The sequence below is a fragment of the Haemaphysalis longicornis genome, unplaced genomic scaffold (assembly GCF_048455015.1).
Source record: "Haemaphysalis longicornis isolate Haplotype H1 unplaced genomic scaffold, Haemaphysalis longicornis Haplotype H1 scaffold_8, whole genome shotgun sequence".
In the NCBI taxonomy this organism is placed as follows: domain Eukaryota; kingdom Metazoa; phylum Arthropoda; class Arachnida; order Ixodida; family Ixodidae; genus Haemaphysalis; species Haemaphysalis longicornis.
Genome location: NW_027526445.1, coordinates 48344818 through 48366858, shown reverse-complemented (window position 1 = coordinate 48366858; position 22041 = coordinate 48344818). Strand labels below are relative to the sequence as shown.

Sequence of the window (22041 nt, the reverse complement as noted above, 5' to 3'; positions counted from 1 at the left end):
TTCTGCCGAGATCGATGAACCCGAGGTCGACACATAAACGCGATCAGTGGACTCGTACGGCCCCCTCTCGGAAGTCGCAGCTAGTACGTTATCTCGTGTAGGTACCCCGTTGCTCTCCGAGATGGCGGTACTTTCCCTGTTAGCTTCATTCGCTACGAGCTCACTGGATTTTTCTCTCGGCAGCGCTTCGACCTTGGACTCGTTTTCTCGCAATAGCTGATCGGAGACCGGTGATAACGTACTCTTCGTGTATTACGGCTGCGTCCGCTGCGTTTCTCCACCGAATGGTTTGATGCAAGCCCCTTTAGTCCCTGGCGTCGCGATTAGGCCACGAGAGTTTTCCGTCGTCCCGTAGTTCGGGCTACGCTGCTCGGCGTCGTTTCGTGTCTCACTCACTGGGGAATGGTCAAGTTTCTGCGAGAGCTTCCCCGCTTGCGAAATCGGGAGTGTCATGCACTGGCCACTACTCGCGGACTGTGTGCGCGTATCGAAATATTTATTTCGACGCGGATTCACGCTTCTCTGCCTCTGCGCCCTTCTCGTTTTCCTGGCTCGTTTCTCTGTCCAAGAATACGATTGCGGTCGCTTCGCGTTTGAACTGAAAAGCTCCGTCTTCCGGCCCTAAGCTCTCAACAATAAACGGCGGCAGCCGGTCTCGAATTGTCGGACCGCTCGCATTAACCATTGGAGAAGTCACGCTGGACGCCGCGGAGCACCGCCGGAGCCTCAATTCTAGCCTCATCAACTCGAGCCGTTATTGTCTTGCGGCTTGCTCTCTCCGTTCCCGCCTTTCCGCCTCTTCGCGCTCACATGCTCTTTTCTTTTAAGTTCCTCGCGCTCGCGGCGCTCTTTTTTTTCGGCTTCTTTGCGCTCACGGCGCTCTTTGATTTCAGCCCTGGCCTCATTGACTTCCTCAGGTGTTACGTTCTCCTTCCGCATGACCTCAAGAATCGAATGCTTCCGTTTCGCACGGCCTAAGTCAAGAAGGCCCTCCTCGCAAATTTCGATGAGTTCCTTCCCTTTAAGGTCCCCCATCGTTTGCACTAGCCTCTTGCTGCTTGTCCACGTCAGAATTCCCTTACCGTTCCTACACTATCGAGCTACTAGTAAGGTATGCGCAAGTAATTCCCTAGAGTGCTTTGTTTACACCTTCGGCACTAGCTCTATAGGCTTAAAACACAAAGCTGCGCAGAGTCCTTCACACTGCCCTTCTCTAAACTACGATAACCTGTGCTAGAGAAGCCTGGTGAACTGACAGCGAGCAGTGAACACTTACCGCACTAGGTAGTAGCCGTTGCCGGTCGATCCTGCAGCTGCCATCCAGTGTTGGGATTCAGTCATCTCACCGCTGCTACCACTGTTGGGAATCAGCCGTCCGAGCGCAGTCACCGGTGTAGCGAATTCGGGCTTCTGGCACAACAGCACTTAGGTGTTGTCTCAAATTTGTCCACAGCTTCTTTGGGCTGAACAAGGTGGAGATGTGCGAACCAAGAAACCGTTGAAAGTAGTTCGGGAAGATAGATCGGGAAGATGTTTACATATGTTTCGTCTTCATATATAGCGCTTTGGACCAAGGCCTTTTTGTTACTGGTTTAACCGGGTTTGGCCCCGTGGGCAGAAAAATTGGTGGCGTAGATTATTTTGCCGGTGGCGGATTACTCAGAAAAGCTTTTTTCGGCTTAATTGAGTTGCACAGACTTGCGAAACAAAGCACGATTTGCCGGAGCGCAGTTCAAAAGAGTGCGCAAAATTGCCTCGTAACTCCGGCCGGTGGTTCCAACCTCATTGGCGGCGGAAGCGGCTGTGTCGCGTTCGATGGCAGACTCTCCCACCTCCACGTGTTGTTGCTGCTGAACGCTGCCCTCTGTCCTCCTGGCATGATAGTCCGGTGTCGAAGGGACTGTAGCTGCAGAGTGGCCGACGTACACCTAGAGCCCGTCAGCGCGTCATGGCAGCCGGTGCAATATGCGATCTGCAGCATTCCATTTGGGTTACGCCAAATTCGTCACCCTGCCTCCACTTTTGGACACTGCTTGCAGCAGGCTGGGGCTAGCTTGCTGTTTCATGTCATGCGGAAAACGGAATTTGCGCATGCGTCAAGGCAGTGCGGTACAGCTGAGTATTAGAAGTTTTTGAAACATGAAGACGTTGTTTTACGTTGGCCATAAAAGGGTCGCGCCGTAAAGCCGGCTGGCCACATGCTACACTGCGAAATGTTTTTAAATCGAAGCTTTATACGGCTAGGCGAAAGAAAAATTGGGCGGTCTTTTGTACGCACAAGAAATTAACCGGCGCAACCCCCTGCTCATGCGCGGGGCTTCTGTGGGATTGACATCTAAAGCGATAAGTGCGGGTGGCGCTGTCAGAGCAGTGCCAACGGGGCAACGGTAAACACCGTTTGCACGTTACTTTGGAATGGTTTGCAATGCGTCATTCCCAAAACACCGGCCGCATGTAAGTGCTCCACTGTTTAACCATGTGCACGGAATGCATGGCCGCATTTCCAACACTCTTTTTGTCCGTCTGCTGAAGGTCGTGCGTCACGCAAAGGTAGGAGCACGTTACCAAGCCCGCAGGCGGCCTCGCAGAAAGCAGTTCTTATTGGCGGGGAGATGTTTGAGTGGCGCCACCTGGCTCTGACGTCGGCTTAGGGACTCGCGCCGCTGTCGTCTGCTACACCCGCGTCGTTGCTATACGAACGCGCCGGTGTCGTCCGCTTGTGAGGGGTAGTAGTGCCTGTGCTAGAACCACCCACTTTGATGCTCTAGTGCATTAAAAAGCGTATTTCCAGAAATTCAGGTATTTTGCCAGCTTCTGACACCTCTAAATAATTTCAAGCTGTATCCCGCTCAAGTTTGCAACACACGAGTAGCGAGAGACCAAATTTCTGCAGAGCATCGGTCAGATGTCAGATGATCATGTGTAACTCGTTCAAGTTCTAGCTTGTTTGCAAGGTTCACTGCTCAGAGCTCCTCGATAAGTATTCGGAATGCGGAGGCTTCCCTAAATTATTTTTGAGGTGCTCTTATGAAGACTCAACAGTCTAATGCTACGCACCAAGCAGCGGGCCCCTACACGGGCATCTCACAGCAGGAAATAAAACAGCTGTCTTCTATTTCTTTAATTGTAGTTGACTTGTATCGGATGAATGTTTTTCTCTGCCCAACGCATTAATTTTTCTGCAGCGTCACGAACGCGTTATTAGGAGGTTTCGGGATGTTTTGGAGGCTCACAAAGTTCATGTGGATATCTGCTTCAGGCTGTAAGACATACAGTACTTCACAAATTGACTTTCTTTATGGCTGCGTGCTAGAACATGCATATCCCCAGTGTGTGTTGTTTATTCAGATGCAAATGCAATGGGGAGGTTTGTGTTATACCACGCGAAACGGCGCAGACAACTTTGTTCACATTACTCGAAGGCGGCTTTTGTGAACCGAATTTCTATCGTAACCATCGTACGGTGTTAAAGGGTTGATATACTCGCTAACGAAAGCAATAAATAGTATACGTGTTGGTTTTCAATATAACAAGAATGGAAACAGATGCATAGCCCAAGCAGCTCTTTGTTTTTCAACCCCTTAAGGCATAAAGAACAAATCCTGGCCTACTCGCGATGGCGTTCGATGAATTGAGGAAAATTATTCTTAATCTCTTGTCCTGGACTAAAGAGCCCGCCCACTAACCAGCTCGATTTTACGGCAAAATAGTTTTTTGCTCCCCTTCCTCCTCCTCTTGAGTGCAGTTTTACTATAACGCACATGTGAATATTGGGATGATATCGCTGTAAGGCATGTCCAGAAGTATCCCTCCAAGTCTGAACAAACATCATGCTATGTATTTTTACCGTACATGTTACTCGTTTTGCTCAATAAGCCCCCATACTGGTCAATACCAGCACGCGCCTATACAAGCAGTAGGTTATTCGGAACTCAACCTACCTTTTGCACCCCATAGGGCATGTCGGCATACTATCATGCCATGACAACGTAAAGTGATGAGATATAATACTTTTGAGCGTTCGGCAAGGTTACAAAAGCAGTTTTACCTTACATACGGTTACCAGGAATCGTAATGCCTTCACTAAAAGCCGACAGCCCATAACGCATAGAATTTGTTTCGGTCTTGCACTTTCGCTGTTGTCGGTTATTAGACTGTTTCCTTTGTTAGAAACATTGCTGAATACAGAAGCTGACGTCTAGCTCCGACTCTTCGCGCTCCGCACAGGACCGGCTGCGCCAGGAATGGGCGACACCAGCATTGTTTCTTCCGTAGCAGTATCGAAAACGATACTTAAACTCGCACCTTGAGCTAGTGTGTGCGATTTTGAGCGTATTATTATCACAAAAAGTTACGCACACGAAAATTCTGGTGCGGACAAGCATCAGACGTCGACCGAGCGCTAAGAAACACCAGGGAGAGCGAGCCTGAGTGAAGGAGACAACAAATTCGAGAATCCCTAAGCCGACGTCACGAAGGCGCGCTTCGCAGCGCCGCCCGTGTTCGCACTCACCGCTAATACCCAGCGACAGAGGACGCAGTTGTCGTCTCTCAGGGGCGGGTTCTTTTACCTCCTGCTACGCGAGGGAAAGGGGAAGTAGCGCCCCGCGGCTGTCATTTAGCTCCCAATTCCTTTGTGGGAATTGTAGGATTTTCGCGGCTACGGCGCTGCCGTTCTAGGGTGAGCAGCAGTTGAAGTTCGAGCCGACACAAGAGAACCACAGCTCCACTGTTTCAGAAAATTTCACACTGGGAGGAACTGGGTTCAGCTTTTAGATGCAGAGCATCTCTTAGTCGACCCTCCGTCGTCCGGCGTCCGTACCTCTCGTCCTCGTCCCCGTCTCCACGTCAGCTGGGATAACGCTGCTCACCTCCTCGCCGCTCGGCTCGTCTCGTGCCGGTTCAGGAAGACACCGGCAACACTGTCACTTCAGGAGCCCTAACCAGCTGTGATAACGCCGCTCTCCTCCTCGCCGTTGTCCCTCCCTTGTTGTTGCGCCGTCTACACCCCCACTGCGCATGCGCGTCTCTCCTTCATTCTCCTCTCCTACAGCTGTATAAAAGCAGGTGCGCGCGCTGCACGGCGTTCAGTTTGCTCCGAGACACCGCCTGCGCCGGTGCAGCTCCGGTGTGGAACCTACACGAAACCCCCATGCTTTGCATCACCACATCCCTTCGGGGAGATGGTGTAATTTTTTTTCATATAGACTACGCGGACGGGTAACTTGTGTTTGCTTGAGGCACTTTTCCAGTAGCGCTAAACCGTTATCTCAGCTGTGCGGGGAGCGTTTAGAATGCACAACATTTTCCCCCCATTGACGAGCATCCGATTCTACTGTTATCCGCAATTACCGCGTGCCTTGGCATCTTTGTTCTTACAGGCGCACGTGTTCCGCCACATCTACCAGCTTCCGACGCGCCGCCGTCACTACTACACGCTCAACAACCGCATACAGCTCCGGGCCCGTCCACCAGACTCCGCTGCCACCGGTGGCCTGATGGCGCTGGCGAGGACCTTCAACGTTGACCTCAAGTATTTGGCGCCTCTATTTGAATACACATTTATTGCCATAACGAATGATCGGTTCTTCACGTACTGGAAATGAGGCAGTAGCCCAGCAGCAAAATAATGCAAAACGTAGATTGGTTGATTGGAGTTTAACGGGAAACATGTGTAAGTAGTGCGGTAAAGACGGGGCAAAAGTAGAAACCACACAGGACTAGCGCTAGTACCGCTAGTACCGCGCTACTTAACCATGTTTCACAGTTCGAACCAACTAGCCCACATTTACGCGTTGACGAGTTAAACGTGCCGAAGCTCCCGTGGGCTATGAGGTGCGCCGTAGTGGAGGGCTCCGGATTGTTTCCACCGCCTGGGGATCTTTACGTGCGGCGAAAACTCGACACACGGGCGTTTTCTTTTTCATCTTCTACCAGAAAAACAGTTAAGGCCGACAGGGTCGTACCCGCGTCCTTGGGATGAGCAGCACAACTACTTGGCTACTGAGCCACCGCGGCGGATCACAAGGCAAAATGTTGATTGCACTAGCCCGCACAAACCCCGTAGCATTCGTGGCTAACCCGGAGAGTAAAACATGCAGATTTAAAATTAATTTAACGATGTTTATCTTGAACCGGTAGGTTCAGTGCGTTGAGAACAGAATAATAATGGGCCACTGGTCTTAGCTATTAGTGTCCGGTCATACATTGAAAGCGTGTTTTGCTAAAGCAATGCGAATGATGAGACAGCATGTGTCGTGCGTCCTCCCCGGTGATGCTGCCACAGAGTGGCGCTTACACAAAATCGACCATTGACTGATACCTCACACAGTGAAAGTACTTCTTTCATTGGACTTTCGGAACATTGAGGAAAGGAAAGATTAGAGAGGCCATGAAGGTACTCCCAACACCACCGGCACCTTCACTGCGTCGGCCAACCTCTCCTATCCTTAGTCCCTGTTGACCACAAAATACTCGGCGGGACGAGGAGCGGTGGTTAGACTCGACAGCCGGACATTGGCTTCTTTTCTAGGACGCTGTCGCTGCTACCCTCGGGTGGGCATAAAATTGCTGGAGTACCGCGTCTGTTCTTACCATGAACTGAAAGGGTTGTAAGGGCTTCTTTTAATTCATTCTTTCCGCCATGCTAAGGTTACCCGTGGACTTCTCACGGCAATAACTGCATCTGTCAAGTACTACCTTTAGCCTCGTTCCTATCATCGATCAGATGAGCCGTTTGAAGCACGAATGGGTGAATGGAGGTCAACAAGCCGTTGCTTTGAAATATTAGTCTGCGCGTTTAGGGCTTGCTGTATGACCCTTTCCTGCTTACTCTAAGCGTCTCTTGGAACAAACTGAGCAGGGGAATCTTTCTGATGGTGTGAAAAATAAACAAGGTTACGTGACGCGATCACTTAACTGCGAGAAAGTTCGCTGGCTCAGTGAGTGCTAATTTTCGCCATAGAATGCCCACAGAAGGAAACAGTCACATGCATAGGCTAAAATACAGCTCCAAGTTCCAGATTTGGGGTTTTCAGGAGCTGAAGTGTTATTGAGTTGCTGTGCGCACTCAAATATTGATAAGCCAGCGTTCCCTGTTCACTGTTATTTTGGTGTCTCCAGTGGCTGTAATGTGCTTATTTACAATGCTTTCCAATGGTCGCCGCCTGGCTGCGTGCATGTTCATGGCAGGATATTGTCGCTTCCTTTAGGGGTTCGCGGAGGGTTCTGCCCGGAGGCGGACAGGGGCGCCACTGCGGTCATACGATGCGTTTCTACGCCTCACTTAGAAACTTCGCGCCTTATCGTAGCTTACATCAACTAGTCAATCGCGCACAAGGCAATGCTGGACCCCACTCACAGTGTTACGCTTCTATACCTTAGGCGGAAACTACTTATTTCTGAGGCACTCGCTATACAACCATGAGCAGCACGCGCGTTTTGTTCTACTTCTTTTGGCGCCATTTCATTCTTATTAAAAGCGCCTTAAACGACAGGTTCCGCGTGGCGTTGGGCCGGTGTAATAATTAAGTCACTTAACTGGCACCACGCATCCTGGGGTTCCATTTCCTTTTTTTGCCATAGTTGTTTTGAACTGATAGAAGCTACCTTGTTTTCCCTTTTGGTATGATGGCATCCATTCCCTGCTGGCGATCGCGCCGGTTCCACGAAGATAATCCTGCCTATTTATACTCCATAATCGGCCTTTATTATACGACACATGACTCGTAAAAGTGGGGAAGAGTCACTGCGTTTGTACGTAATCGTAACCTTTATCAATCGTAGCGTCTGTTCGCGAAACGGTGGTGCAGGTACGTGAACTTCTCGGAGGACGCAGAGGGCGTGCGTAACCGCACCAACGAATGGCTTCACTACCTGTCGGCTTTCGAGTGCGACGACGTGTTTCCCGAGGGCTCGGTGAGCGACTCCTCGTCACTGGTGCTGGCCAGCCTGACCTACTTGCGCGCCGACTGGAAGTGGCAGTTTCGGCTCCAGGACACTGCGCCCGGCCCATTCTACACGTCGCCCTACTATCCCCGCACGGTGCTGGCAATGAAACAGTCGGGCAGGTTCCCGATGGCCAACTTCGACGACATTGACGCCAGGGCCCTTGAGCTCAAGTAAGCCACCTTAGCCTTTGAAAGGATAGTTTGTTATAAACCATATATCAAGGCGCAGTGACTAGTGGTAACAGCGATACCATAAAACACAAGATTACCCAATCCATATGACCCAATAAGTTTCTGGGTAAACCGGCCGTTAAACACAATACCAATTAAGTGTATGAGGTGGGAAAGGAACTACAAAAAACGCAGTCACATAATGTTTACAAAGTTTAAAAGAAAGAGCCCTTTCGGTAAGGTAACAGTAGCTAATCAACATGACTGTTGATATACGGATTGTATAGCCTTTGTCAAAATTTTGTGGGCCAATCTTAAGCCTTCTCGACCACAAAAAATTCAGAGAATCGGCTTTACCTTTAAATGTGACAAAAATAGTTTAAGGCAGTAAAAAAGAAAGGCGTTTTCTCTAGCTTTCGAGCATAAAAAGTTTCAGCCTCGCTCGGGACGTAAGCTTCTACACTAATTTTTTGCAGCCTGCGCGTTTCGGCCTTGGTCCACGAAATTTTTACAAAGATTGTACATCTCATGCTGCTATGCTGCAATTCCCGAACGGTTGCTGGTCGGTTAAATTAAAATGAAGTCACAATTTTTAGCACCACAAAAGCGTCACAAAATTTGGGAATAACACTAGTCCCAAAAGTAGGAAATAATATGGAGCAGTGTGATGTTTGTTTTTGTCTCGTAACTTTTTTCGTGAGTATCCGACGTTTGCAATCAGTACGGCGTCCGCATTCACTGTCAGAAAACGTATGTTTAAATTGTACATTGAATGATTTAGTTATTGTTTGTTGTTCGTGTGGGTGAAAAACGCGTGTTTACGTTTTTACAGCGCAAACAGGACATTAGTTTGCATCAGGCTGTGCGCATGCGGTTTACGCCAAAGCTGAGTTTATAGCGAAAGCTAACTTTATACTGTAACGCAAATGAAGATCTAACCCACGTGTCCGCTATCGGCGCTTTCGTAAACGGCATGGTATCTCTCTGTGAAGTTACCCCACACAGTTCTGCCAGTGGCCGCATACCGGTCCCGGCAAGTAAAATTTAACGGCAGACTTGGGAGCGCATCTGTGGTTGACGTCCCCAGAAGTGACCTCAGCGGAAAAGGCCTTCTCCTGTAAGGGATGCGACCTGAAGGGCCATCAAGAGCAATGACATTCCTGACAGTGGTGATGTCCCTTCCGTGGAAGTTATCACTTGTGACGTCGTGAGCGCTCTGAAGCCGTGTTGAGTAAGGAATTAGTGGATCCTATATTAAAAATCACGTGTGAACAGACCGGAAGCACCAGCACTTCATAGGCGTTTAAATAAATCTCGGTTGTCGACAGCACTCGTGGTATTTATAAGGTATTCTTGGCAACGTTTGTGGGTCAGTGTTTAAATTGTCTCCAGTGAACTCGAGAGTTGCATTTGTGACAGGAATTTTGTGCTTGGCTGTTGCAAGCAAAATTGTTTATTTGCGCCATTTTGTAGTTTACGTTGCCGATAAGTACTGGTAAACATTACTTGTCTGCACGGTGTGGGCGAAATGGGCTGTAACCTCAGAACATCTGAAGGCACTCCAAACATTCAGGAAATCGCAACAGACTTCGGCGCCACCGTGGACGCCAAAGGCTGACATTTAAGGAAAAACGTCAGCCTATTTGGAGGGGCTAGACCACACCATAGGAAATTTCTAACCCACCGCGGTGGATGACTGGCTAACGCGTTGTGCTGCTGAGCCCGTGGACGCGGGTTTGAGTTCCCGTCTGTGGCAGCCACTTTTATGATGGAGGCGAAAAGCAAATACTCCCGCGTGTTCGAGATTTTGGTGCACATTCAAGATTTTCTGGTGGTCGAGATTAATCCGGAGCCCTCCACTACGGCGCACGTAATCGTTTTTTTAACGTCGGCGCATAAAAAAAGAAAATGTTTAAGAAAATGGGTATGGACAGTGCTCACTTTGAGAAAGTATTATAGTGAAGTAATGTAAACAAAGGGGCTTTATAGGGCGCTGTATTTTCGGAAGGCCTATAGTAAGAAAGGAGGCGAGAATTTCACCAATACAGGAGGATCACTGCAAGACAACTATGCAACGTACCTTGCCCATGCTGAAGCCAGTTTTCAACAGACAATTACAGTCCTGTCTTCTGTGATATGTACGTTGTTCTGCACAACTAACGCAACTAGTAGAAGGGGCCATTACAAGCACTTCACTAACAGTCACTGAGAAAAAAGGTGCCCTCTAAATACTTTCTGATTTGCTGTATTTGATTGGCACCTACTCCATGCCGCAGGAAAAAACAGCGGCAGTTGCCAAGACATATCGTGCTCCCTTGATTGCGTCATAATGGCAGCTGGGCTATTTGTCTAGACGTGATGAAAGGTGTTTGAAATCTAGCCGTGTACAGGTCACTGGTGGGTGCACGGTTCAGAAATTTATTTGTTATAAATACTGCCACTCTGTAATTGAGACCAAAGCAGGTGGCCATACATGAGTGGACAGGTACTATTACATATTAATTCAGTCGATAACATAACAGGGCGGATAAAACATTATTAAGATGATAAAAATCGTGCTCCTTATTCACATCGCGTCTTAAAATGTCTCAAATATTCAGTTTAGGTTCTGTTTATTTAACACTGGCTTTTTTCACTTTTAACGCTGCGAGAAAACGCCCAAAATTCTTGACTTTGTGGCGCGTCTCCGGATCTCTTTCACTTCGCATTGCGTCAGCATTTGGTAGCGGGAACTGGTAACTTAGGAGGGACCTGAGTGTTGGTTCTAGGACATTTTACACGGTCGAGTAGACGTTCGGTCATGTTTTTGCTCACTATAGGCTAGAGATTTCTACCCATGGAGCAAAGTTTGTAGGTAGTGGCATAGTTCAGGCACGATAAATCGGCCGCATTTGAGGAATTGCTAAATTCCACCCGACCTCGGAACACTCGTTTTCTTTGCGTCCGGAAGGCGCATGCCTAAAGTCAGAAATGTTTTATTAGACGGGATCAGCGCCGGGTTGAAGTAGACGCAACTTATTGAAAAAAAAGGGACCCGTATAAGCAAACACACAGAAAAACCAGCAGAACTTTTCTTTCCTTATGATTTGCGCAGTAAGCAATGTCTAGTCCAGCAAGGAATTATTGCAATTCACCATTTGCTGCGTTGTGGACCCACTGTTGTTGTTGTTCTTCTCTTTCTTAAGAGCTTGCTGATAACTTGCTTAGAGGCATAATTTATTCGAAAACAAGTTTACTGCGCGTATCGTTAGGGGTGGCGAGGCCACGCGTGCAGGAGCCTAAAACAGAAGATGCGTCTACTTTGGGTTCTGTTTCCAGACTGAGTTTATTGGGAGAATCTCGAGAGAAGGAAAAAATTAGTGCCCTTCCACTCTGTGAAGAAGGATGACCTGCAAAGCTGGACGCAGTCCACGGAGTGCACGAAACAAAATACGTTTATCATAATTTGCGATGGAGCATTGTCGCTAGCCAATTAGCTGAATGAACCTTTGACGGATTCAAGCTTTGTTCTTGCAGATATACATGGAACTGTCTGTTCCCCCCCGCACCATAAGCATCTTACAGTTTGTGTAAGGCCGGGTTCAGACTGTTGCCGTAACTGTTGTAATGACTTTAAAGAATGACGTCATTTCACATCTCAGCAAACCGAACTGCGTGACATGGCAATTTTGTGAGTTCATATATCATGATACGGATTTTGCATCGGTAATCTGAACATAGCCTAACACACAAACCCAATCCGCTCTACCACTAAGGACTCTGGACAGGTCCCACTGGGCTTTAAATCTCGCACCAGCACAACGGACATGCCATCCATAGGTACGGGCATAAAACATATAACTGTGCGTGCACGCCACCCCTCCTCCCTCCCACTATTCTCAACTACACACCTGCGAACTCATAAACCGGCAACCGGTCATGTGCGAGTGCTTAGAAGTGACAGACGCGGTCGAAAATATCTCCTGAAAGCCCTCTGAATAATATTAGCTGCCGCCGGCTTTCCAAGCTGGCAAATTGCTGTTCATCCGGGAGTGATTCACCGCTACTCGACGAGGTGAACTTAAGGCGGTAACGGCGGCGCCAGCAGCTTTCCGTTTTTTTGCCTCCGTTCGCGCTTGTGTTCGGGCCAACGCTTCAGTTCTTGCTCTTCTTCCTCCAAAAGAACGGCATGCACACGTAGCATAACGATTTAAAACCTGGAGGACCTTAAGCTCCACTCCATTCTCACGTACAAACATCTGGCTGCCCGTTTCCCTTCCCCGTCGTAGGCATCTTACTGTCTGTGTAAGATGTCTCTGTAACACATCAACCCACATCCGAACCACTCGATTAAGGAGGGCAGCCGACCAAGCGCATGAGCCATGTAATTTCGACATCTGTATCTCCCATCAGCACAACTGGCATTTCATCGGTAGCGGCATGAAGCCTAACTGTGTGTGCACACCCCTTAACACCCAGAAACCGTGCACGTATAAACCAGCAACCGGTGATTGCGCATACTTCGGCGTGAAAGACATCAGGTAAAATGTCGCTTGCAAGGCCTTCTAAGCTGGAAAAGAAATACGGGCTCAACCCGGCGTTCCAACTGCGGAAGTTTATCTTCTACCGGAACCGATGTGCAGCTACTTGGCGAAGTCAATTGGAGTGGAAACGGCCACGGCGAGTTTCGGTCGTTTTAGGGGGCAGCCCTTTGGCAGCCGTTACCTGGGCTTCGCGGGGGCGGCGTCTGTTTATGTCTTCATAACCGAGAGAGCGAACGCAGCTGCGACAAAGGAAAGAAAACGGAGAGGAGCGTCTAGCGAAGGGTGAAGTGGAGTACGACAGGTGCGGCTACGGTGTCATCTCTCTCACTGCCTTTCCCTCACACATGTTTTATGTATCGCCCCCACGGTGCGCCCTCCTTCTGACAGTTTCCCCAGACGCTGTTCCAATATCCGGTAATCAAAACCACGTGACGTTTGCGCGCGAGGTTCAAACACGATTTGCAACGACATGCTCGCTGCTCCCTTGTGCGGGGCTAATATGAACGACGTGAAATTTGCGCGGGAGGTTGAAACACGATTTACAACATGCTGGCAGGAGGCGGCGGCACACGGCGAGGTAGCAGCATGCCGCCGTACGTTCGCTTATCACGCAAACACTTCCTGAGACACAGCACAAATGCGCCGTGACCGCGAAGACTGCACCTCGCGCTGCGCACAAATTTCATATTAGGGAGTGTAGTAATCGTGAGTGAACTTTTACGCCCATCCATTATTTTTCGCAATCATCTGATAACCGCATACCGCTGTTAGCTGCTGACTGCGCAACTTGCCAAAGGGGCATAGGTTGAGGCGAAGGGGAAAATAGTTGTGAAAGAGGTGTCAGCGGTGGTGAGGAGAAGCCCCGGAGCGGCGCCCAGTAAATCGATGACACCGGAATAAAAACTGGTGGGTTAGACATATACTGCTTTGCAGTGAAACAAGTATACATAGAAAAGAATGGGGAGGGTTGCTGCAGGCATCCACTGCAACGCAAGCGTCCTTTCTGTAGCGGGCGGCGTGGGAGAGTCGTGTTCATTTCCTAGCGTTCACTCACTGCGCGCACAACACACACACACTGACCTCGCAGGTCACAGCACATACATAACAATCGTGCTCCGGTGTCCTCGGGGCAGCAGACACTTTTGGAATGGGCTTCCCCGAACCCAGGAGGCCGTTCCGAAGGAGCCCACAGCGATCGTACTATAGTTCACTCCACAAGCTAGGTGCAGCACTGTGGAGGAGGCTACATTGTTTTCGACAGTCCGGCCAATGAGGGCGCCTACCTCACCGCGAAGGAAGCGACAAAAGGCGCCGGGGTCGTGCGGTTCCACTTGCCCAGAGGGGAGAAAAAAATGTCCTTTCAGGACCCCCTTCACGGCGAGTTGTGCGCCCTCAGTGGGGGTACTGCTGACAACAATGTAGCCTCCAGAGTGCTGCACCTAGCTTGTGGTATGAACTGTAGGTGTCATGTGACGGGACCCAGCGCTGTACGGGACCCAGGCACTGGAGGCAGGCAAGCTGTTGCGAACTTCGTCTGCGTGTGGCGCCGACGCTTCTTCTGTCTCGGCTCTCGCGTTGGCTGCAGCTCCTTACAACAACATACAACACCCACAAACCTTTATTACGTAATCCGAATTTGGTGGATGTGCGTGTGTATATGAGCCCCTCCGCTGGACCACAAAGTTAGGATTCATACGGACCACACAGTGAGCAATGTAAGGCTTTAAAGAACATACTCCCGTGCTCTGTCCTCAGGTACCGGCGCAAGGACAGGTCAATGATTATCTTCCTGCCCCGGAAGCTAGGCGGGCTGGCCCAACTGGAGCAGTGTTTGACTCCAACCCACCTGCTGCAATGCCTGGACGAATCGTGGGAAGAGCGAGACGTTGTGGTCACCCTGCCACGGTTCTGCGCCAAGCAGGTGAGTTCGTCTTCGCAGAGCCTACAACCTCGTTTGGTTCTCATTTTGCCAGCGAAGATTCGTGCCTCTGCCAATGCAATATCTATATTTCCGGCAACGTAGAAATAAAGGACTTGACAGCGAATGATTACCCTTATGCTAATGTGGCTCACTTCGTCCCTCTGGTGCCGCACTGCACGAAGAGCTTTGTTTGATTTAGTCATCCTAAGCAGCAAAATCACTGCTGATTATTGTGCTGTGGGCCTGCTTCGAAGATCGGACCGCGAAACTCTTGTTTGCAAAGTTAAGTTTTTATGGGTGAGGGGGAGGGCTTGCCTACTGACGTCGGTCCTAATGAAATGTGTGGCCCTTCCTTCTCTCTTACACCGTTTTTAAATCCCATATACATACGGATTTCTTCCCGACGTATAAGAGGCCGAGATTTTATGGGATAATTAACGTTTTTTCCTCTACTATAGAGTACGCCAAACTTTCGAGTTCCCCCAAAGCCACATATATCACACCATGCAAAATTTATTCAGTTAACAGCCGGTGGTGCCACGGGTGGTGCGACGATAATTGAAACACTTTAAAAAATTTTCCAGAGCGCACCGCCGCTCGGTCGCGCTTAAACTTCACACGAACGTCGCATTTAGGGGTCTGTTTTGATTGACACCGGGAACAACGACGGTATTTACCTGTTTATTCTGAAAATAAATAAAAACGGTTTTAGCCTATGGGAAAATGGCGGCCGATTTGGACGTGCGAGCCAGCGCAAGCTGACCTTGGAACGACGGCGCCACCTGGAGTGTGCAGCGCGAAACGTCCGTTTGGGATTCACAATAGGAAGGAGCCAAATGGTGTAGCAGACGAGCAGAAAATCTTTTTCGTCCCCAGTTTACGATGATCACAGATACTTGCATAATAGCTGAAACCAATCATAATAAAATATTCCAACAATTCATCGTTGCCAATAAACTTTGGATTTGTATCCCCCTGCTTTCACATTTTCTGATTATCTGCTAGATAAATTGACTCCTTTTTACCGCAGCCAAATGAGGTAGCAGACGATGAGGAAACCTACTTTCACAATTTCTGATGGTCTGATACCCTACTTTTCTCCTTCCTGCCGTGGAAGGAGCGTGAATACCCATCGTCTGTTTCGCTCTGCATACCCTAGGGGGCGCCGTCGTTCCAAGATAAGCTTCCACTGGCCGTTGTTTCCGGTGTCAAACAAAAACAGAATAGACCACAAAATGCGACCTTCTTGTGAAGCTCCAGCGCAAACAGAGCGGCGGTTCACTCAGGAAAAAATGTTTGAAGTGTTCCAATTATCGTCGAACCACCCTGTATTGACGGCCTCTCCTCCTTGTTTATCATTGTCACCGATACTGTGTTAAATTTTTCTGCGTAGGCATTCCTGTGTCTACAAAATTTTTCTTTCATCCATAACGTAAACTGTTGCCTGCATTCTTGTGTCTACAAAATTTTGCTTTCGTCCTTAACGTAAAGAAAGTGTTGCCTTCTTATCTATAAAAGACCCTAGGCCTTCATGCTTTGATACTTTATATTGCTCCTGGAAAGGTCCCTCTACATTAGGGTTCGGAAGTGAAGTCGAAGTTAAAGAGCTCGGAGTATAGGAGTGGATGCCAGTATAGAGTGGCTTGGTCTCAATAACGTTCGTCCTCGCCTTTGGCTCTCTGTATTGCAATGAAGCCTGTATACAAAAGTAGATACGCTGTGTCGGTTTGAGGAAAAGCTGGAATAGAAATAATAAAATAAAAAACAGAACAATCTTCATGTCAAGCCTTACGATCGTAAATGAGCCAGTTAAGATAACCCACTAGGGCTATGTGGAAGTGGGACTTATGGGAAAATACTCTTATGCATTATCAGAGGGTTCGTCATGTGAGTTTTCTCAAGCATATTTTACCTGGAGCATTTGTTACCGCTTTAGAACGTTGGGTCCAGCACAAAGAAATAACACAAAAGAAGAACTTACCATAAATGGGAAGTGTTTGGAAACCTGCGATTCATCAAATGTATCACGCTACTCTTGCAAATACCATGCTCACCCGAGGCCAAAAACACTGTCATCCCGAGGGCGATAACTTCCCTTTCACAAATACGCCATTCTGCCAAATGAAATACACCACAAATAAGAGCGTACAACGCCTCAGGCTAAAACGTCATCGCGTAACAGCTTGCAACAAGTCCCACAGAGCAAACATCCAGGCGAAATTATCAGCCCACTCCCACACTATGGTTTTTACTCAAGATGTCATCGCCCTGGAAATAATCGAGTTCTTGAATGTACACCTGTTGCAAAACTTTGCCTGCCATTCCAGCCCGCGTGAGCAGCCGTACTTGGTTGTAGCTGAGGGGATAAAATACTGGCGTGGCACCTACGATACAAAAAGCCAACTTTGCCACACATTTACTTTTAAGAACAAAACTTACAGCAAAAACTTTGGTTGATTCCTCTGTCATAGGAATGGGTAAAACACGAAAGGGAAATGTGCAGCGAAATCTGCAGCTGATCATGATTTGCGAGTCGGGGGCTGTCTTGTGGGTGTGCTTGGCGAGCGACGTCCTGCTGGTGGGTCGGTTCTGCAAAGGTGTACTGACGTCATTTCTATGACGGATATGACGTCAATGTAATGTTGGCGTATCTCGGTATAAAACACTTTCGTGTTAGAATATAAAACCCGAAAACGAACAACCCGAAGTATAACGTGCTCTTTAGTACTAAAGGTTGCTTCCCCGCAAGAAGACCCTGCGTGCAGGCGTGCACCCTTTCAAGGCCGCTTGTTTCGTTGTACTGGCGTCACTTGCATGGCGGATATGACGCAACAGAAATCATCATGAATACTGAAATAAAACAATTTCGTGCTAAAAATAAAGGAAGCACACAGTAACGCGTAAGATTTGAAGGTAGCTGTGCTCTACTTAGCCTTCACAACCATCACAAAGGTTGCAGCCGATTGCACTATTGCAGCCGATATGCTTCTTCGCTTCCCTAACGACCTTTACTCCATCATTCTTGCTATAGGGGGTAGCTTCCTTCATTTTTTGGAAGTGATAATGATTGGACATCAGCTTGGAGGGGCGTACGTTATGACGTGCTTTTCTAGTTCCGAGCAAGTGTTGCCACGATTACGGCGAACGCTGGAGTTTTTATTTGGGCAATGTTGGACAATCTCCCTATGTGGGTATTCTTGGCTTGCGAACGTGCCCCGGGGACACTGGGCGGTCGCCACGAGTCACGCACACACGAGGGCTGGGCTTTTTCTTGTTTTTTTAATGGCCGGGTGGTCGTCGCAATCTTGTCCAATCTTCCTAAATGGGTGTGCTTGGCTTCACAAACATGCGCCGTAAACGCTGGAGGGTCCTCTCGAGGCACGCACAAGCGTGCGTTCGGCATTTTCTTGGTTTGGTTAACTTCCGAGTGGTCGCCGGGAGGCCCGCACTCCCGTGCGCCCGCTCTGAAATTTCTTGGTATTTTTTTTGCGGACGTAACGCTTACTAATGGTTTTGGGGCATTTGGTCTATGGGTGGCTGCAGTAGCTGAAGCGTCTATGATTTAATTTTTCTGTCGATTGATGGCCGTTTAATCCGCTTGCTCCTGTTTGCCAATGGTTTGCCGCCAACGCAGGGGGCGGGCAATAGTGGACTGCTTTTTGAGGCATAGGGCCTCAGGGAAATTTCGTGGCTTGCTAAATTGAATAGCCATGGGAAAGAAAGGTGTGTATGTGCTCAGTGGGTTCGTTTGTTTTGAAAGCGGGATGGAGCTGAAAATCACTTTTGCGTTTGTGCAGGACAATTCCGTTTTTTATTTCGACTGTGAACAAATCAACAGTTAGTATGCTACCTCCCAAAACGCGCTGTTTTAACTGCTTTCGATGCCTTCGCGGCACGCCGGCTGTCCAGCCGGCTTGCCCACTAGTAGCCGCCACAGCGGCGTCCCCGTCGTGTCGCGTGCTCGTTCTCTCTTCTTGATAAGGACCGCGGACGGGCGCTATGCACCAATTCCAATTAAAAACTCTTTCAACGACAAGTACTTTTAGACTGTCCAGTACGAAATTATACGTAACCACTGCCGCAGCGCAATATTGGGATTGCGAGGGTACCACAAATCCATTAACAGTGCAGTGCTAACGCAGATTGTCAACCTCGCCGAGATATTGCCTGATTTTGGCATCAAGGACCTCTTCTCCGGCATGGCCGACCTCTCCGCTATTGCAGGCATGGAGGGCTACCACCTTTCGCAGGTAAACCGCTTGTTGGCGCGTGGTGAACGCTCAAGTGAGTGTTACGAAGAGACAGCCTGAGGGAGAGTGCGAGTATGGATGTTAATGTGAGCGGAAATCCCTGCTTGCATGCGTGCTTGCATGCATGCGCAGGGTGAAGGTGAGCCTATGAAGGTGAGCCAAGTTCGCCCTCAGTCTGCCCTCTCCCTCCTTCTGAGGTCGATACGGTCACAAGCCGTGTGCGAAAAGGGGTTGTACAATATGTTTCTTATAATGAACAGGATTATTTAATGAGGATAACACATCAAATATCTTTACTACCTTTCAGACGTCCCCACTCGTAAATAAATCCGATTCCGACGTGTCTCATATAAAGCTGGTATACTATAAAAAAAGAGCGTTCATTGGAAGCATTGGTATTATCCAAAAAAATGCAAGCTTCGCAATCGGCACAAAAATACAAAGGAAGCGATGGCGCGGTTCTCTCAACGGACTGCTTTGGGTCCCCGGCTTTTTTTGGGGAAAGTTGGTTTGTAAGCAGTTTTTGCAAGAGTACATCAGGAGTCTTTGGCCGGTTCTACTGCCAAAAACCTCCATGGTCAGATCCCTCCACTTCAAGCTGTTACAGAACATGTCCAATCAGGTGAAGGTATAGGCAGACTTGACGGCCCCCTTAGATGCTTAGCGGGATAGCCGGATTATGTGTGCACCCGTATATATATATATGTGTGTGTTCGTGCGAGATGAAGAGAAAGAGAGAAGGAAGGGTAGAAAATTTAGAGAAAAAAACGTGGTTGATGCCTCATTAATAGGAATCGGTAAAACACAAAAGTGAAATGTGCCTTCACAGGAGAATTTATTGTTCATCCATATGAAGTTGCACATCGCTGTTTATATTGCGTCGGTATGGCACCGTTAGACGCATCAACATTATAGACTCTATTACAGGCGCCGGAAGATTGCGTAAATCAGACTGAAACACCAGCCCCTTGAAAAACGTCCGAACGAAACGGAACCGAAACCAAAACCGAAAGCCGCAGGTAGTGGAGTGCGTACACGAAGACGCTGGCATCGAGGCGCCAACTGTCGGCGCTCATTAGGGTCATGATGAACTACTTCGCTTCACATCTCCTAGGCGGCAGCATCTTCCAGACGGCATTATAGTTCCTGTATATGCTCCCTACGAGAGGAGCATATACAGGAACTCTAGACGGCATCTAAATGAAGAAAGTAGTGGGAAAGATATAAGGCGCCTTCGTAGACCTACTTGCGCTTGAATTCGTAGCGCAGTGGGCAGAGCGATGTGTACCCCCAGTTGTTGCGAGGGAGTTCGTAGCTCGAATCCGGGCGCGCCGCGTCAACGGAACTTTTTCTGGTGACGTCATTTCCGTGACGGATATGTCGCCGATCAGATCTTGGTCAACATAGTGTAGATGGCGCGCCGATAGGACGCTATTACCCAACGTTCCCCGTGCTCACCCCGGCGGGGTCGTCGGCGGCACCATTCCGTCGGCTACGTCGTCTGCTTCAGCGACGCTGTAGGGCCTGTTTTGGCGCAGGTTCGCGTCCGTCGCGTGCTTACTTCGCACGGCTTGATTAACCTGTTCGGCAGCACCTCCTGGGTAACCCGGAACCGGCAGAAATAAGTGATTGTACGGCAAAGATACGTTAAGTATGGGCTTGCAGGGCGGGAAAACAAATGGTAGAGAGCACTTACAGACATCTGGCCGATAGAGAAATGCCGCCTTTTGCGCAATGCTTGTCACGGACGGGACTGCGTTTTGTAAATTGCTGAATGCCAATTCGGTTGTGTCTAACACGTATCATAAAATATGAATGCAGCAACTGGTTCTGATAAATAGCGATTATAAAAGTTTCGTCAGCTTTCTCGAAATTCTCAAACTTACGAAACTATTTAGTTTAAATCTGTATAAATGAAAATCACTAAGCTCACAAAACAGGTTGTTTCGGTCTCTGCGCTTGTGTTGAGCGGTGGTGTAGCCCCGAGATAGCACATCAGAATGGCCAAGTTGCGCTGCCTTACCCTTCGAAACACGCTACTCTCCGTTTTCTTTCTGCCGACGAACGGCCGGGCTACAGCGGCGGCGTCCGCCGCTCGAGCCCGGCCATGGCTGGCGGGGCTGCGTTCAGTACGGTGCCACCACGAATCCCACGTAACGGCTGGCAAAATCTCCGGTTTCACTCTTTCTAGAGCCATGTGTTCGAATTCAGGTGACGTCGCATGTGGAATTGTTGTGGGGGTCGTTCACAGCTTTGCTTTCCCTCCATCTTCACAGCGCGGACTGGAGCCAATTCTTTTGCTCCATCCATAAATACCCTATTAAGGATAAAATCACACACTTTTATGCAGATTGACATGCAGAAACCAGTGCAGCCATGAGATACGAACAGTAACACCCTGCAAATCGTTTCCAAAGCCGCTCGCATTCATAGTCTTTACTTGGACACCTAAAGCTCGAAAAGACGAGAGCGTACCTCGGACGTATTTGAGGCGAAATATAAGTATTACATAACCGGTGGTGTCAGCGTTCGTTCATTTACGAATATATATTTGATTAGTCTTATCCAAGCAAAAAAAAAAAAAGAGACTGCACGTTAAAAGCGTTGTTAAGTAAAGGTGAAATAAAAGCAGACAATTAAACATTTATTGTCAGACAGTTCTCTTCACAGCAGGACGAAGAACAAAGATGAAAAAAAATACGCCCACCTCCCCTCGCTGGAACCCTGGTGTGGTGCGCCGCTGAGGGGGGTTCAAGCGCAAGCGGAGAGCAACCGTCGACCGAAAGGCCGCCGGAGAGCGGCACACCGGTTATATGCGCAGTGCGCCCGAAGGAGAGGAGACCGCGGAGAGAGAGAGTACTGCACATGCGCAGCACCGCGCGCAGCGCCGCCCACCGGCGGAGTGAGAGCGCGCTGGGCCGCATACCCGCAGATGTTGAGAGCAAGTGTTCGCTCTCACCTGGGCACGCGCCGGCGCCAGTGCGTCTGCCGCGGCTATGACGCAACACAATAAAACACAACCCACTTTAATCCAATCCAATCCAAATCCAAGCCAAGCCAATCCAAGCCAAGCCAATCGAATCCAATCCAATGCCCCTCGCGAGAGAGTGTTCGCTATCGGAGAGGAGAGGGGGTGAGCGGAGGAGAGTGCGGACGCCGACGACGACGACGGACGCACGCGGGAGGACAGGGCCGCCGACAAGAGATGCTCTCAGCGTCGCATCTAA

At 49.0% G+C, this 22041-nt stretch overlaps 1 protein-coding gene across 1 annotated transcript in view; it reads left to right on the top strand.

Annotated features, from left to right (window-relative positions):
* LOC144148283 (ipis-1-like) overlaps nt 1-22041 on the top strand; it is a 31686-nt gene that overhangs the window by 7116 nt on the left and 2529 nt on the right. The window contains exons 3-7 of the mRNA XM_077679840.1: nt 5382-5533; nt 7812-8120; nt 14399-14564; nt 18707-18814; nt 18947-18967. Of these exons, the coding sequence (XP_077535966.1) occupies nt 5382-5533; nt 7812-8120; nt 14399-14564; nt 18707-18814; nt 18947-18967 (756 nt within the window). The remainder of the gene's footprint in view (nt 1-5381; nt 5534-7811; nt 8121-14398; nt 14565-18706; nt 18815-18946; nt 18968-22041) is intronic.